This window comes from Cryptotermes secundus, unplaced genomic scaffold (genome assembly GCF_002891405.2).
Source record: "Cryptotermes secundus unplaced genomic scaffold, Csec_1.0 scaffold465, whole genome shotgun sequence".
NCBI classification, from domain to species: Eukaryota; Metazoa; Arthropoda; class Insecta; order Blattodea; family Kalotermitidae; genus Cryptotermes; species Cryptotermes secundus.
Window position 1 is genome coordinate 2591488 of NW_019738964.1, and position 18809 is coordinate 2610296.

The following is an 18809-nucleotide window of genomic DNA, read 5'->3' on the forward strand; positions in this document are numbered from 1 at the left end:
ATGTGGCAAAGTTTACTACTCTAACTCCATTATCATTATTAATTTCATGCAAACTCTCATTCCAAATCGTTGGTTTGAAAATGTCTTCCCTCCCTACTTTGGTACTGAAATCTCTTAACAAAATTTTCACACGGTATTTCGGGAATTTATCGAATAATTATTCCAGTTCTTCATAGAACCTGTCCTTTATATTATCACTTTTATCCTCTGTTGGGGCGTGAACATTCATAACAATGATATCACACCAGCGACCTTTTAGTACTATATATGATATCCTATCACTAACGAACTCCACCCTCTTAACTGCTGATACGATTCTCTTAAGTACGAGAAGACCTGTACCTAATTCATGATTCTTACTCCCCTTTCCATAGAATAACGTATATTCTCCAGCTGGTGCGATGCCACCTCCATCCCATCTGACCTCCTGTACTCCCGCTAAATCTAACTTATTTTAAGATGTCTTCTGCCACTGCCCTGAGCGAACCTGCCCTATACAAACTTCGTACATTCCAAGCGCCAAATCTTATATCAATTTTCTTTAACTTAGGGCGTTTATCCAAGGAATCCGTCCAGGCCCGAGGTTTTGTGTTCATTTTCGCAGCATACTTATTTTTTACGGTGAGTTGTTAGCCCCACGCCCAACCCCCAAGCTGGAGAGCCACCCCTTGTCGGCTGTCCGCGACTGCTTATTCAATATATTCAAAGCTTCCCTCCATACCTGGAGGGCGTCTCCTCCATCCGCAACCTGAGGACGCGCCATGCCGTGGGGACAGGGACCCACCTAACATGGTTCCAGCCCCCACTAAGCGAATTATAAAAAATACTTACTTTACTATGGCAACTTGGAAGTAATGTGTACATATAATGAAAGGAACTTATTTTTAGAGCGAAACTACCTGTGCGTTCGACACATTTTAAACGGTACTAAGTAATAATACGTATCGCCATCTCAAGGGAAATCTAGTGAATAATTCGCGAATCTCGAGCTCTTCAATCTAACATACAAAAACAGTGTCACTGGGTGCTAACCTAACTTTCAGTTAACTAGCCATCACCACGTGCCCTGTTCCAAAAGTGCGTCCCGTAAGCGAGTTTATGATGCAGTTAAACTGCTTACCACAAACTGGCTGTACAACAACCAAGCTGTAATTAATTCTGCAAAGTAATCCATCACATTAATCAACCAAAATAAATCTTCGTGCTCTACACCACTGAGGCCCAACAATACCAAATTAACACTGAAGCTACTGTTTCGATTAAACTATTTAATTCGTCGTTAAGCCGCATTTGCGGTCAGCTCGACTATATCCTGAGTGGAAACCGGGTGGGCATTACTATGGATCACTTTCAATCTTTGCCAGTAACTGATGAGCATCTGGCAGCTGTTTTAACCACGAACTGCTGTCGTCAGTTTCTTTGGCAGCGGTCACTTTACCAAAATACGTCCGGCCAGCGGAAAAAAAAATACTGCCTATTATGAGACAAAAATAAATTAAAGGGCTATTCAAACGAAAGTCACTACGAATAAGTAAATTTTGAAATTGTTTTCTGAACAGTACAGCTATCGAGATGGTGAATACTTTCTTCTCCTTTCACAGGGTTTGTTGCGTTCTCTGACACAAACACTGGAAATATTTAACACAGGAGAAATGCACGTTCATATAGTGTGTTAAGACGTGACGTCACCTGACCGGCACAAGTACGAGAGAGGAGAAAATTTATGAAAATTAACTTCATGAAGTAGAGGCCTTGACAAGCTAATAGTCTCTCAGCTACTCAGTAAATTCCCGCCTTCCATGGAACCCCAAGTTTAAATGTGTTCACAAGCGCAAGCATCTGTTTCTTATTCTGAGCCCTTCCGCCCTATGCATGCAAGATCCATATCAGTACTGTCAAGCAGTCTACGCTTATGTCTCCCAAGTGACCGCTTCCTCCCAGGTTCTCCGACCAAATTCTTTATGTACCTCTCATCTCTCTGTTTCTCTATCCCCGACTCTACAGCACTTCTGCACATCGGCTGCTTTTTCAGTTTCTTAATCTATACGCAGTAGGTAAGACTCCTTGGAGGGGGATCAGCCCGTCGTAAGGCCGCTACCGACACACATAATAAACACACACACATATCAATGCCTCCAGTGGGATTCGAACCCACCATCACAGTATTCGAGTGGGCGAAGACGGTTCCTGATTTAGACCGCGCGGCCACTGTAATCGGCATGCGTACTACACGTGATGAAAATGCATTCACAATTTGCATTCATAAATTTGAAAACAATGGCGTCATGTCGTCCTCGCTTATCAAGATACAACCTCGCACCTAAACCTGTCTTTCAGTTCATACACGAATTTATAAACAGAAACATAGAGACAACTGACAGTGACAGTTGACGCCGCCACTCACGGCTGACATCAGCTTCTTCTAGCTGAAGAGCTGAAGACAAAACTACACCTAATTTGTAGTATGTTAATAACAGTCCCACACAAGTCATGATACGCACAGTTAAGATGTCACTTCCGTCGCTAAGAGCCCACTGAACAGCAACGACGAAATATTGTATCGCCTGTCACTCACTCGCATACAAGCAACCGGATGCCTTATCGGAGACACCTCTCGACTCACTACTGAACAAGACGAGAGAAGCAGTTTCTCACATAAACAGAACATCATCGGCCATTCTCTGCTTCTATTCTTTCTCCTCTTCGTTTTCGTTATTACACACTTTTTTTTCCCAGCTCATTACCTACTTTACCTGCGATGTGGTTCACTGACCTCCTTTCTATTATCTTATGTTTGTCTCTTCGTTCTCCCGTCTCTCTCGCCACGTCCGGCAGTGGAGGATTCAAAACAAACGGAGTTGCCGCACACTCTTCGCACTTCTGCACTCCTCGGCACAACTCGCTTCAAGGGGTAGTGAGTGTTCGTCCTTCTTAGAAAGCTAATCGAGAAAATCCTCACTCTTTATGGAGCCTGAAGGCTCGTCTGCAATGTGACAGCCATACTATATTCTGGCAGAACATTTCCGACGGTAAGTTACATCAGCAACGATCTATCAGACTACAGTGTGTTACCTCCGAGAAGGCAGCAGTGTTCATAAGAATCACTTGAGTGAACAGGCCTACTTCTGCTGTACACTGTACCTAAGTCCCCCTACAGGTGTCTCCACCTTGTCGTGTGGTGGGGCTTGCGTGACTGTGACCTGGAGAGCTATGCCGGCGGTAGTTTAACTACCAGTAGGATCACCCATGCTGGAAAGGGCAAACTCAGACTAAGAGAGATACCCTGGTCCTCCAGATTGGGGGTTGGGCACGAGGCTAACAACCTCACCTCGTAAAAAGAATTTTGTTCAGAAACCTACCAGCCAGCCTCGGGTGACATGAGTGGATCCATTCCTATGGCAGCACGCATTGGTTGTGGAGACTGGTTGTAGAGGCCAAGGCTCACCCAGGGCTGTAGTGCCGAGTGGTAGGTAGGTAGGTACTGTACCTCAGTACTAATATAATCATCCCAACATGAAGGATTATGGCGGACGTGAAGGTGAAATTCACCTACTCTTAATTTCGACAGTAAATGAGAGTGCCCATGTTCAGCTCCAGCCGCCTTACCTCCGGTTCCCGTAGCATGAGGCTGGAGAAACTCAGAGCCGATCTAGACTCAGCCAAGGCCAAGACGCTGGCTGAGCTACCTCGGAACCTAGAACGGTCTACTAGACTGAGGTACCACGAATCAATATTTGCGTATTCAAAATAATTAACAGCTTAAGTGAGCACACGTCGTGAAGACGCATCACAGAGAGAAAGTACAGCTCTGCACATCCCTAACCTCGGCACCTGATAAAGTAGTGGTGGGGATTAGCTTTAGGATAGGAGGTTGGGTGTACCCCAGAGCCGGTCTCGACGATTTGGATAAGACAAAATTCTTGACCCTATCGGGACTCGAACTCTGACCCCTGAGTCGTCCAGCCCGTAGCCAGTCGCTATACCGACTGCACTATCCCGGCTTCTAGAGAGGCTGGGTAGGGCAAGAAAAAAGTTCCTTGCCCCATGTGGGGAATCGAACCCCGATTCTTCGGTCGTTCAGCCCACAGTCCTGTCCCAGCTCTTTAAGGACCCCCATACACAGTTTGGCCTTCCGATCGACCTTACAGGCAAAACTGTGACAGTTTACCCCCTCCCTTTCCTCCCCATACACGCGCAGATAAAGCGGCAGGCTTCATGCCACAATCACGGTCTTCCAGCCTATAATGTTGAGTCACACACGTCACGTGCTACGGTCCTGCAGGCAGAACTGACGGACTGACGGGTTTCCCACAGGCCAACAGTCCAAACGATTGGCCGGCCGGCCGCACCACACACGTCAGTTTTGCCTTTCAGTCTTCAACTGTGCAGGCCGAACTGGAGGCCAAACTGTGCGTGTATGGGGGCCCTAAGAGGTTAAAACAAAGCCTGTACACAGTTCTGCAAGCACGGGAAGCGACGGCGCTCGGTCCGCCACTGCGCACCTCTCCTTTTACTTTTCTTCGCAGCGGTCAGCCCTTTTATCTGCAACCCACGTGTTTCTTCCCATTGAATTGGAGGCAGCTGCGGTCCATTCAAAGGCGTGGCTGTGTTGTTACAAGCAACACAGTTAAAAAAGCATTGATTAATATTGTGGAAGATTCTGTCGGAGTTGCATCACGTAAGATAAGAGACGACACATGTAATCAAGTTACATGCCCATGAGGATGGCAATTGTCCTCCAACAGCAAAGGCACATTAACTTATTAAATTACATTTTGTGAGTTGCATGTGGGGATGAGTGGAAACGATGAAATTCGAAGTAGTTGTGGTTTCAGCCTTATACAACCCACGTTGATGAGACCAACAGCAACCCTTTTCAAGTTGCACTCGATACGGTTTGGGCTAGCAACAACACTTGAAGAGTTTTGGTAATGTCTGGCGATTCTATTGCTGTATATTGCCAGCAATGTCGACGAAAAGTCGTTTCAACAATCTTGTCGGCAATATGCAGCAACTTTGAGACACGCGCGGTCATTGCATTTACTCTGCAGCAGATCTCCGCCCTGAGGAGTACTAGACAAAACACCGTGACCTGTAGCCCGCAAGCGAACTATACCGACCGAGCGACCGCCGATTGTTGGCGAAGTTAGTACCAACTTTAGCGGATAAAGAGTGTTGCGTGGTCAGCGCAACGGATCCCCACGGCCCTTAATCTCGGTTTTCTTGACCGGAGCCTCTATTTGCTTGAAATAGCTCCTCAATTATCTTCACGAGGCTGGGTGGACCTCGTTCCAGACCCACTACTTCTCAGAAAAAATCTGGTAGCGCCGGGAATCTAACCCGGGACCTCTGGATCTGTAGCCAGGAACTCTGACCACTAAACAGAGGCGGTGTACACAAACAAACAAAAAATCTAGTTTTAATTACTGGTATTTGCGCAATAAGCAATAAATAGTTTCACAAATTGTGGGTGGCGACTTAATCTGAGGTGCGTGACCGACTTTTCGCGAACTATATAAAAATGCAGATGTGCTCATGCAGAATTTCGAAAAGTCAAAGCCATTTAACATGTTTCATAGGTGGTGTCGGAAATTGTAGTTGCAGCTGGCGAAATATTTCGCGATTACCTGACTCTACAGTTACAGTTTATGGTTTACTGCATGCGGGAAGACGCTGTAAACTTGTTTCGGCTCCTACTGCCGTATCGAAGGCTCCGACAATTCGCAGATCGGCAAAAATACGCAGAAGGGTCCCGTGAATGTGTGTATTATTTGGGGGTAGCGGTATCGCAAGGGTTGCGAACCCCTGGCAAAGTATTCTCAATGATTCCAGTGCTGTTCTGTCTGTATTTCTGAGATGTGAGGAGACGGCAGTGAGAACAGAACGAAGCCGAGTCGGAAGGAGAAAGAAAACGGCCATTTGGGTGCTTGACCACTCACAGAGTCCCAGAAATGCTCGTGTTTTCTTTTCTTTTCTTTTCTTTTTTTTTTTTATAATTATGAATTTCGTGTTTTCAACATCCACAGCTCCGCTTCCACTTTTTCTTCAAGAAAATTCTCTTTTCTCCTCATAACGGTGGTTATGAAGAGTTCTCTCTCCTGGGATATAGCGCTATGTAGGATCCGAGGTTCTCACAGCGGTGGTTATGAAGAGTTTCTGGGATATAGCGCCGTATAGGATCTGAGGTTCTCGCAGCGATAGTTATGAAGTCCTACCCTCTCGGATATAGCGCCGTGTAGGATATGAGAGTCTCACAGCGGTGGTAATGAAGAGTTCGGTCTTCTGGGATATAGCGCCGTGTAGGATATGAGGTTCTCACAGCGGTGGTTATGAAGAGTTCTTTCTCCTGGGATATAGCGCCGTGTAGGATCTAAGGCTCTCACAGCGGTGGTTATGATCAGTTCTGTATTCTGGGATATAGCGCTGTGCAGGATCTGAGGTTCTTACAGCGGTGGTTACGAAGAGTTCTTTCTCCTGGGATATAGCTCTGTGTAGGATCTGAGGCTCTCACAGCGGTGGCTATGAAGATTTCTGTCTTCTGGGATATAGCACTGTGTAGGATCTGAGGCTCTCACAGCGGTGGTTATGAAGAGTTCTTTCTCCTGGGATATAGCACCGTGTAGGATCTGAGGCTCTCATAACGTGGTTATGATGAGTTCTATCTCCTGGGATATAACGCTCTGTTTGCAGATTCACATTGTTCCTTGCTTCGCTTATTCTTCGACCCTGAAGACGGAGGCGACATGTTAATTCGAAACGTCGGTTTAATTTCTATTAATAGCATCAACATTTGGCCATTTAATGCCAACATAAGAATAACAATAAATACCCCGGCACATGAACATGACACCGATGCATGCTAACCAGGAAACATACTGTCGTATGCTTCCATTTTTCCTTAAACAAACGTGAACTACCGACAACTAGCTCGCTTCTCCGAAACGTTGTCAGAAACAATGTCACATTTTAGCACCACTGCCTACATTGTTCAACGTTCCTCATTCGATACCGCCGGACATGGTCGGCAACAGCGTTGCTGCTACACACTGCCCTGAAAAAGTGGACCTTATAGCTTTCAAGTCCTAAGATCTGCGAGCAGAACTCGGGACGCCTACTTTCCTACTGCAGTGCCTACTTTATAGTCATACACATTTGTTGTTATTACTACTGATATTTCATTCTATTTACTTTTATAAAAAGATTCTTTCCCCGGGGGTAAAGCGGCCTGGGGGTGAAGCTGACAACTCACCTCCAAATAGTGCGGAGGACAAGAAAACGTGGATCTGTACATCCACTCTCCCATACGCCTTCTTTTCGTAGTGCTTATTTAGTTACGCAGAGGGACAACTTTACCTTTTACCTTTAAAAACTTATTATGTAAGTACTGATACTGTGTTCAAAATGTCCCCATATAGTCTTAGCGTCTTGCATAGTTCGCATGTTTGTAACTATACTGTCCTAGCGGCCTCCGTAGTCTAGAGGTAACGTTCCACCTCATGACTCGTAGTACGCGGGTTCAAATACCCGTCGGAGGTCGTCGAATTTTTAAGGGCGGAAAAATTCAGGGAACAAGTCCTCCGGGAGGGACTTTAAGCCGTCGGTCCCGTGTCGTAGCTTTACGGCACGTAAAAGAACCTCATATCTCCAAAGGAGGTCACTGAGCCAAATTTACGGACGTTTCCCGCCCAACAGCAGTCTCTAATACCTCTGGTAGATGGGGGAAGCATTATAGATACCTCTCAGCTAGTAGAGCCGGTCTCGCTGGCTGGGCGGGACTGATGATAAGCACCAGTACCGGTAGGATATAGAGACTGGTAGAAATCATAGAGGGAAGCACAATGGACCAATACAGGTCTAAGTGCATGGGGAAACCCACCCTCTCCAATAAATAACTAACTAAATATATTGTCTTGCAAGCAATATTCAGTACGTAAGACAATTATACCTGTGTGTTTATTATGTACCTCTCTGCCAAATTTCGCAAGCCCATCTCTACTGGGACATAAGTCACGGCCAGCAAACCGAAATCTAAACACAATTTTCGAACGGCCGCCACACTCTAAACTCGTATTCTTAAAAAAACAGAAACTGCATATTTTTCGGAGATCTATTACAACATACTCTTTCAAGAACAGGGTGTTGAGGGGAGTATTTGGAACAAAGAGGGGAGAAGTGACAGGACGTTGGAGAAAACTGCATAATGAGGAGCTCCATAACTTGTACTCTTCTCCAAGTATAATTAGAATGATTAAGTAAAGGAGGATGAGGTGGGCAGGGCATGTAGCACGAAAGGGGGAGAAGAGGAATGCATATAGAGTATTGGTGGAGAAGCCAATGGATGTTAGAGAGATAGGATGGGATGGTATTGATTGGATTGATCTGGCTCAGGATAGGAACCGTTGGAGGGTTCTTGCGAACACGGTAATGAATCTTCGAGTTCCATAAAATGGTGGTAAGTTCTTGAGTAGCTGCACAATTGGCGGCTCCTCCAGAAGGGCTCAGCTCCATGAGTGAGTGATTTCAGAACCCCAAACTGAGTGTATGGGGTCGCTGCAATCTCAGCAGTTCGCCTGCCATGTTGTTTATTGCAGACTAGGAAATATAAATATAAATGTTTTGGTGGTCTCTAATGGCACAATGTTCATAGCTAATTCTGTGATAATGGATGAAGCAGGTGCAAGGGTGGAACTCACAGACACAAACATACATCGTACATACAAACATCGTATATAGATATAGCCTACAAAATACATTCATAAAGCGCCTGATGAGGACAGATAGAGCGTCAGCACCTGACACCTCCGTCACTTTATATCACTACATGCAATTTGCTCTTGTTTGCAGAGACAATAATCAAAACCAGTAATGAAGGATAAAACAAACAAACAAACTCCGTGATTTTAGTCCGCAAGCGAACTATACCGACCGAGCGACCTCCGCTTGTCGGCGAAGTTAGTGCCAACTTTAGCGGATAGACTGTCACGTGGTCAGCGCGACGGATCCCCACGGCCGTTAATCTCGGTTTTATGGACCGGAGCCGCTATTTCCTTGAAACAGCTCCTCAATTATCCTCACGAGGCTGGGTGGACTCCGTTCCAGACCCACTACTTCTCAGGAAATGTGGTAGCGCGGGAATTGAACCCAGACCTCCGGATCTGTAGCCAGCAGCTCTGACCATTAGACCACAGAGGCGGTTGACGGTAACACACAACTAGGTTCTGAGTATGTAAAGTTACAAGATAAACGCATTAAAAAAATCGATAAAAAGTCTAAGGTAATTTTATCATAAACTGCGTCTATCAAGACTCGTAATAAAATGGTTGTGGCATTATCCCAATGCTTCAATGAAGACACTGAAGAAAACCGTTACAAATCTGTCAGAGCCTCTGTAAAGGTATTCTAAAGCGAAAATTCCGAGGCCACAGACTACTGCATCTTTCTACACGACAAAGGAGAACAGCTTCAGGTTCACCCAGCTTAAACCTCCGCAGCCATTCGACGGGCGGCTGCATCAACAGCTGGGAAAACTGAATATGAAATGGAAAGCTGACAAAGAGTGATGATTCGACCGTTATGCGTGGACACATCTCATCATCTTAATGAAGCTCTCAAGTTGATTCACTGGCATGTTATTTTAGAGTTCTTCAATATAATGAAGCTTTAAAGGTGGTCCACGCGCATGGTGTTTAACAAGGTCATCATGAAGAAATTTAAACGAGATTGTTGCTTATGGCCGTGTTGATGTATGGATTCTGTTTATAAGGAAAACGCGTCCCGAGCGAGATTCAAACACAGGGACTCGATGGTTACGTCTTCCACCGAAATATGGTGACCATTAATTCAATATATCAGAGATTATATACAGGACACAGCAATTCTGAGCATTCGTTCTGCTACTGACTACAGATTTTGAGATGACACAGTGTAAATATGCATCCGGTTCAATTGTCTCGAAATCACAAGACTTCAGAAAGAAATTAACTGTATATTAAACATATGCTTTATTTTCTCTACAACTTTTGTTGAAAACGATTTTCGAACCGATAAATATTTAGTAGAGTTAAGACTTGCGACGAGCGGAGAAACGTAGTAATCTTCATATAAAATTCTGTTATTTTTGTCTAAAATTCGAATGTGTCGATATAGATTGCTGTAAAACTTACAGACAATAAAACTTCAAGAAAATGCATCCAACCGTTGTTACATGAGGGAAGACACTGGGGAAAGACCCAGCACTACGCTTGCCACTCTTCGTTGCATGTGCCAAAAAACAAACTGACGGAAACTAATGTTTATGTACGAGCGTAGGCTTACTGCTGTACTCTTCTGGCTGCTGCACACGGGACCGGAGTTTCAGCTGAAGGAGTACAAATTAAAATACAGCCGCTACCAAACGCTCCATTGACTGACTGCCTGCCAGCCTCACGTGGCTTTCAGAATGGAATGCAGATAGCTTCAAGGTCCACGCATAAAAACAGATATTCCGGACAAGCACCCCAAGCTGAAGATGCGCCAGACTTGTTTGTGGAGTTCTGGGTTGAAAACAAAGGTTCGTGAGCTACGGCCAGCGAGCAGCTGCATCCAGAATACAAGATATCAGACACCCGAAACAGACATGGCAGCTAAAGTTAAGATGAATACTGAGTAATGAGATGCTTTATAATTTGTACTGACCAACCAACCAACTAAAAAAAAAACGGCTTCACGAGGCTGAGCCCTTGAGAAGCCGCCAGTCGCTCAGCTACTCAAGAATTTCCCAACGTTTTACGCACCCGAAGTTTCATTACCGTGTTCACACCAGCCCGCCACTGGTCCCTATCCTGAGCCAACTGAATCCAATCCGTAACACGCAATCCTATTTATCTAAAATCCATCTTAATATTACCTTCCCACCTACGTCTATGTCTTCCTAATGGTCTCTTTCCTCCTGACTTTCCCACCAGAATTCTATATGCATTCCTCCTAGCCCCCATGCGTGCTGTATCCGCCTCGAACTGATCATTATGTTTATACTTGGAGAAGGGTACACGCCATGAAGCTCCTCATTATATACGAGCAGTTTTCTCCGGTCTCCTGTTATTTCATCCTTTACAATCGGCGATCTTCACCGAATATTATTTGAAGTGAAGGAGAGATGGGGAACTTACACAGACCCTTGGTCGCAAAACCTGACGAGAAGAGACTACTTCCAAGATCTGGGTATAGATGCGAGGTAACAGTTAAACAGATATTAAATAAATCTGATGGAGGCAGGGGGACTCGATTCATTTGACTCAGGACTCTTGTGAACACGGCGATGAACCTTCGTGTTTCATAAGAAGCGATAAATATTTTGATCGAGTACTTATTGGCTTCCCAAGAAGGGCTCTCCTCTATGGACGTTTTGGTAAAGCAAAAAAAAAAAAAAAAAGGCATCCCTGTAACAGGCCGCGGAGGTCCATAGGATTGTGAGATGTTGAGCTTCCCACAATTTCTAGACAATCGACTCACAGATGGCGGTGAGGTTTTCAGCCTTACGCGCCGGCCGCCCTTTAGCCCCAAGAATATTCCTGGTATTCATTTCTGTTAGAGGCTGAGTCCACCCCAGGGGCCGTCATAGTGCGACTGCAAGGATTCGGGACCGCGACCTTCCGGGTTGTAGCATAGTGCCTCAACCAACTACGCTACCGCCTGCCCCCGGACATTTTGGTACGACACGAAAAATAATTTCCGCTTCAGGTCTTCAGGAATTTGACGTCTTAACCATTTAAAGCACAGGGATAACTACATGTATCGACTGCTTTAACATCTTCGTAATATCTGTGGGCTGTGGTTTTGCTGGGGAAATCAGCCACAAGTAACACCGGAGCAGGAAATGTGAAACCAAGACTCGAATATTTCTCACGGTACGCAATAGGACAACAATCATCACAACGTCACAATGCGTTCCATCTTATTGCTGCTGGGTAAGCCACTTATAATCCAGTACAATGTGATGGGATTTTAAATACACATCAACCTGAAGACTATATTGTGACGAAATAATCCACTACTAGGCAACGTCTCGGTAAACACTGCCTAAAAGCCGGAATAATGGAGCCAGAGCGGACGCCCGTTGCTGAACAACGGCTCGGAAATCACGTTCACGCTGCAACAAATAGCAACGAATGAGTCGTTGCCAGGTAGCAAGTTGCTACACACAAGATTCCCGTGACAACAAACAGAATACCTGAGGACAATTAACTATTCGACATGGTGACTTATATTCGGGCAGCGTGGCAGTTGGTGCCTTCAAGGCGGTGAAAGATTAATCACAGTTTCTTCACAGAGGTTCGTCAGACTGGCGTTGTTCAGAAGTTCAATGTGTGAGCTGTTACAACTGACTCTAATTATAAAAGAAATGGATATAAACCCAAGCATTAAATCCAGAACCCATCCTTATTAGTCACGCCAACCGCGAATACGTGACAATAACGTGGAATGTAGACCCGCTACTAGGAAACGACCGAGAACTAAGCAACTAGACAACAGACATTGCTAAGTAATGGCTCTGAAAATGGCCGTTACTAAGCAATGGCTGAGTAACGACCACACGGGAACCCCAACAGACATGAACGCAATAATAATGAAAAATTATACATAATAACTAATTTAATGGAGAGGCCGCGCCATAGCTCAAGCTGGCTTCCAACCGCGGCGGCCCGGGTTCGAGCCCGGGTCTGGTCAAGTGGGATTCCCCGCCAATCTTAATTCCACCAAATTCTCCATTATCATAATCACCCGGGGCAGGCTACAATAGGCCAATCAGTGGCCGCCGTGCCGAGTGAACCCAGTTGGACTCCACCCCCCACTAAGCGAATTTAAATTTAATTTTAATTTAACTTAATGGAGCAGATCCCGTTTTGAGAAGCTAACAGTCGGTCAGCTACTTAACAAATGTCCAGTTTGTTTATGGAAACCGAAGTTACATAACCATACTCACAAGTACCCTACTCAGAACCAGTCCAGTCCAGATGCTCTCGTGCTACCTCATTAGGATCCATTCTGGTCTTCGGACCAACATTTTCTACGCATTCATCATGTTAAGTAATACTGTCTAACGATATATGTACTATGTACCGCCTCTGTGGTCTAGTGGTCAGAGTTCCTGCCTACAGATCCAGAGGTCCCGGGTCCGATTCCCGGCGCTACCAGATTTTCCAAGAAGTAGTGGGTCTCGAATGAGGTGAACTCTGTCTCGTGAGGATAACTGAGGAGGTATTTAAAGGAAAGAGCGGCTCCGGTCTACATAACCGACATTAACGACCGTGGGGATCCGTTGAGCTGACCATGAGACACCCTCTATCCGCTAAATTTGTTACTAACTTCGCCGACAACCGGCGGTCGCTCGGTCGGTATAGTTCGCTTGGGGACTACAGACCGGAGTTCTTTATGTTATTGCAGTCGCTCTATCGACTAAACTAAACGTTAAAGATTCCTCGTAAAATTAAGACTGTCTACAGATAATATTTATTATATTCCTGTCAACACAACACTGTTTCCATCAAGCGGAGTTTGCTGTCTAGGGCAACTGTTTCGACACATGTGTGCCATCTTCACGTCCGGAATTCAGTTAACAGGAGCCGGGATAGTGTAGTCGGTATAGCGATTGGCTGGGGGCTGGATGACCGGGGGGGGGGGCGGATTTCGAGTCCCGTAGGGTCAAGGTATTTTCTCTTCTCCACGTCTTCCAGACCGACTCTGGGGTCAACCCAACCTCCTATCCAATAGGTACCGGGGGATCTTTCCACGGGGGTAAAGCGGCCGGGGCGTGAAGCCAGTGCCGTGGTCAAGAAAATTTGGTTTATAAATCCACTCCCCCTATACGCCTTCATGGCATAGTGCTTAATTAGTTAGGCACAAGGACAACTGTACTGTTGTTATCATCTACTTGGCATAGTTTGTGGCTGTGCTATAGCTCAGGCGATTTGTCGCTGCCTTCCCACCATTGCGGCCTGGGTTCGAGCCCAGGTCAGGTCACGTTGAATTTGTGGTGGACAAAGTGGCACTAGGGCAGGTTTTTTCCGAGTAATTCGGTTTACCCTGCCAATTCTCATTCTACCGACTGCTCCACATTCATCATCATCATCTATCATTCGGGACTGGTACAACAGGCCAGTTAGTGGCCGACGTAGCAAATGGACTCAGTCTCACGCCACCCCAAAAAACTTAAACTAAACTAAACTAAACTAAACTAAACTAGCATAGATTTTGACTTCACCCGACTGGGTACACCGGTAATATATACACTATACTACAGACTTTATAGTACATTATGAACCACATTGGGTTGGGATTTTCCCTCTTCGTTAACCCTGTAGTTATTTTATGAAGTTGTAGCTAATGAACAGACAAAAATGAACGCATTATAATATATAATATACAGCACACAGCTTTAACCGTTGGATTCACTCGGTTTACATGGGAAATTTAGTCTAAATCCATTATAGAACTGTAACTAAACTCCTGACCTGAAGATGTCACACATGTGTCGAAACATGATGGAAACAGTGTTGTGGTGAGGGCAATATAAGTACCATCGATAGTAATTTACACAACAGGATGCAACAAAATATTGGCAAAGTTGTCCCTCCGCGTATATGGGCTGCAAGAGGTGACTACACGTCTTCACGTTCTTAAGCTCTCCAATACACAGAACTCATGAGCCAGCTTCACAGTCGACCGCCTTTCCTTCCTCGGATGTCAATTTGACACGAAGCCGGGGTCCACCCAGTCGGTTTGGACGTCGTGTCGAAGATAAAAATCTTGCAGCCACCGGAAATCGAATCCCCTTCCCTAGCAACGGAGGAGTTCGGCGGTCGGCATTTCTTGTTCAGCGTTCCGATATGCGTGACTTTAGACCAATTCATAACCCAATCTGAGGAGCCTGGAGCGATTCCTGAAGGCTAGACCTCACGTGCCCTCGTCTAATAATGAATGGAACAGTGAAGTATAATAAAACAAATTTAAATTTACAAAATAATCCATATGAATGTAGGCCTATATAATGTGACGTGCTATATGACGTCCATCGCTGCGCAACGGCTGCAATGGGAACACATACTTCAGCGACAACGAATACATGGAAATTGTTGAGTTCCCACAGCGACGAATTGAATACCAACAGATCGTTGTGTAGGAATACTTTAAGCAACAAACGCGTTTCCCCAAAGATGAAAGGACAAAGCGGGTTCGTTGCATGACAAGAGGCAGAGACCAAAGGCTTCAATATGGTGCGCTATATTCCGTCCGAGACCAGGTTACAGAAGTCCAAATTCGAAGGGACCACATCAGAGAGGATGTTACATAAGGACTCTTACCGCAAGAGTTCAGTTGGAAAAAAAAATCTCTGGTCGTTGGCCTCAAGGGGTCTAATGCCAAGACGAACTAATTGGCAGTAAATCGCCAGTCGTAAAGTAACTCTGACTCTGCCCACATCTCACACGGGACTCGGACCCGAGAAAGACTGTGCTGACAAAGGCCAGCAGCATATACAAAAGACAGACCTGTCCTCTCGTTAGAGAGGACGACCCACAAAAACAAGACCGTAAGTGTGAAACAGTAAAGACTTACTGACTGACGGGCCGTCAGTCGCAGTGTGACCTGGACTTGGACCAGGCAGTTTACAGTTTTTACTGGGTTTGTATTCGACTCTAGCAAGAAGAGTTCTTCGATAAGGGACGAAGACACTTGACCGAGGCTGGCGGTACAAGTAATTATAATAGTGAATAAGAAACGTCTAGAGGACGTTAGAAGTCATACTAATTGTACTTGTGACTGTACAAGAGCGTGTCCGGTAAATATTCGCTCAAATCCGGAAGCCCACGTGAATTATTTTCGCGTTATCTAGCAAACACGCGACAATATTGTTTACCAGGAGGATACAGATGCAGCTGTAACAGCATTTCTCTTTATCGTAATGTACCGACATGGGAGGTAAATTTAAGTCATGTGAAGAGTGGCAGACCTGCCTGAAGTATAATTTATGGCCTTAGACAAAATACATTCGCTTAATACAAAAAATGAATCATTTTAAACTCGATGATCGTCTAAATACGTATGAAATTCTCAGACAAACACCGCGTCACGGTCAGAAAGAACAGCCTGTAACGCCGTTTTGGGAAACAATCGCTGATTACTGTGAGGTAAAAGGTAAAATGTAAAGCTATCCCTGTAACAGGTCGTGAAGACCCATAGGGTTGCGAGATGTCGAGGCTCCCATATTTTGTCTAGACAATCGGCTCACAGATGGCAATAAGGTTGTCAGCCTTACGCGCCGGCCGCCCTTCACTCCCCAGGAAGATTCCTGGTACTCATTTCCGTTAGAGGCTGAGTCGACCACAGGGCCATAGTGCGGCTGGAAGGATTAGGTCAATTGAAAAACAAATCCATCTCATCGGAACTCAAACCCGCGACCTTCCGGCTTGTAGCATAGTGCATCAACCAACTACGCTACCGCGTCCCCGCAATTACTAAGAGAATCATATGAAATGCAGATATTTAATGTTAAAGAAGCACTACGCACTGTGATTTAAATTGCAGTTTTCTCTTCTGAAGACGTCGCAGAGTTCAAACTGCTGTAGAAATACGAGCAACGAAGAGGGAACTTAGTTCTGAGAGCTGAGACAGCCAAACAAATTCAATAACAGAGCAAAAATAAATCTAAACGACGAAGTGGAAGCTGAGGGTAAGATCCAGCATCACACATTAATATGGACAGTGAAAGCCCGGGTTCGATCCCGAGTCTGGTCAAGTGGGATTTGTGATGGACAAAGTGGAGCTGGGGCAGGATTTCTCCGAGTAATTCGGTTTTCCCTGCCAATCTTCATTCCACCAACTGCTCCACAATCACCCTCACCTATCATCGGGGGTGGTACAATAGGCCAGAAGTGGCCGCAGTAAAAGGGACTTAGTCCCACTCCACTAGCAATAAAAAAAAATGGACTGCTTGTGCGCGAATTTCGTCACTCTGCGCATGTATAGAGCAATTCTCCCTGACAATTGCATCTCTGCTGCTTTCACTCCGCTTTCTTACGTCTGTCTAACGCCCACATTATCTTAAATATAATATTTTAATATCACTGAATATAAATCATTATTTGATGGTCTCCTGTTCAGGGATGGTTTACATTTAATATCAAATTCAGTCTACTTACCGACTGTGGAACTTTCCGGATCCCAAGAATCTAGAACTTCCTGAATCTAAAAACAAAAGAAAAGAATGTAAAGAGAAACATGCAAACTGAATGTTCACAGAAAGTAACACAAGCGAGTAACCTCAACACAATTGAAGTAAGATATTTTTAAAGAGGACGTATCGGGACATTGGTGAAAATTACATACCATGAGGCTTCATAATGTGTACTCAACAAATATTATTCGGATCAAATAAATGGGCGATAAGATGTGCAGGGTATGTAACATGCATGGGAAAGATTATAAATGCATACAAATTTTTTGTAGGAAAACTTGAAGGATCTAGGGATAGATGAGTGAATAATATTAAGACCAGGTCTGAGAATGTATGGTACGAAGGTACTAGACACACAATAATAAAACACAGGATTCCATTAAAGGCGGCAAATTCCTTAGCCAGCTGAGCGATTATTAACTTCTCAAGAAAACTCTGCTCTATGAAGTTCGCTAAATTAAGCCAGTCTTGAAACACATACTCTTACTTTATAACGAATGAATTTAATTTGTCTCATTTTGGTCCGTCACACTAACAGTTACAATTACAAAAGACAAGTCCGTCCAATGTGATACAGCACAGCGGGCCAAGAAATCGCAATGGACAATGTTAAGAATCTCCTTACCTAAGTTACATAAGCGGCACAACATCGCCACCTTGAAGAGAGGCAACAGGGGTTATTGACACGAACCGTATGGTTTATGTATTTTAATTTTTAACAAAGTTTTTAAAACTTTAAAACAACTTTAAATATTTCTATAACCAGAAGGGCTGCTGTGAGTGATAGATGGAACATTGTGTACTTGGCAATACACGTGTAACTGATATGACAACTGTTGTGTTAGCGGTTTCTAAAAAGTGTTTGGTGCCTCTGAAGATGATCCAAATGGATCGAAACGTGTAAGGCTAGTGAATCATCAAGTGAAAAAACTGAAATAGTCACATTGGACGGGCTTGTCTTTTGTAATTGGGAATGAATTTAACCTCACCCATCAGCTGCAGACAAAGGCGTTACTTTATGAGTTACACTGGGGAGAAGAGTGCGAATGCGCGAACGCCCCTGGGCAGTATGAGTCCTGTGCGCTCTTCTTACAGACCTACCATAAGTGAAAGAGTGGGAGCCGGTCTCTTGTAATTGCCCCCACTGACAGGTCCCACAATCAGGCTTTACACTATATGGAGGGGAAGGAGGAAGGGCAACATTAAACGTGAGCCTGGGGGAATGAAGTGTGAAAGTGAGGACTGTATTTAACTGATCACGGCTCGGTCCACTCTCGGGCTTCAGTGAATAAACAACTCCGTGATTTTAGTCCTCAAGCGAACAATACCGACCGAGCGACCGCCGCTTGTCGGCGTAATTAGTGCCAACTTTTGCGGATAGAGGATGTCGCGTGGTCAGCGCAACGGATCCCCGCGGCCGTTAACTTCGGTTTTCTAGACTGGAGCCGCTATTTCCTCGAAATAGCTCCTCAATTATCATCACGAGGCTGAGTGGACCCCGTTCCAGACCCAATACTTCTCAGAAAAAGAAAAAAGCAGCGCCGGGAATCGAACTCTGACCACTAGACCACAGAAGAGATATTCAGTGAATACCGCAGAA

General features: G+C 45.0%; 1 protein-coding gene across 1 annotated transcript in view; it reads right to left on the reverse strand.

The window, feature by feature from the left end:
* The window catches only part of LOC111871462, a gene marked incomplete at its 5' end in the record, with an annotated part of 601181 nt that overhangs the window by 418087 nt on the left and 164285 nt on the right, over positions 1-18809 (reverse strand). Inside the window, 1 exon segment of the mRNA XM_023864604.2 lies at positions 17175-17220. Coding sequence (XP_023720372.1) covers positions 17175-17220 — 46 coding nt within the window.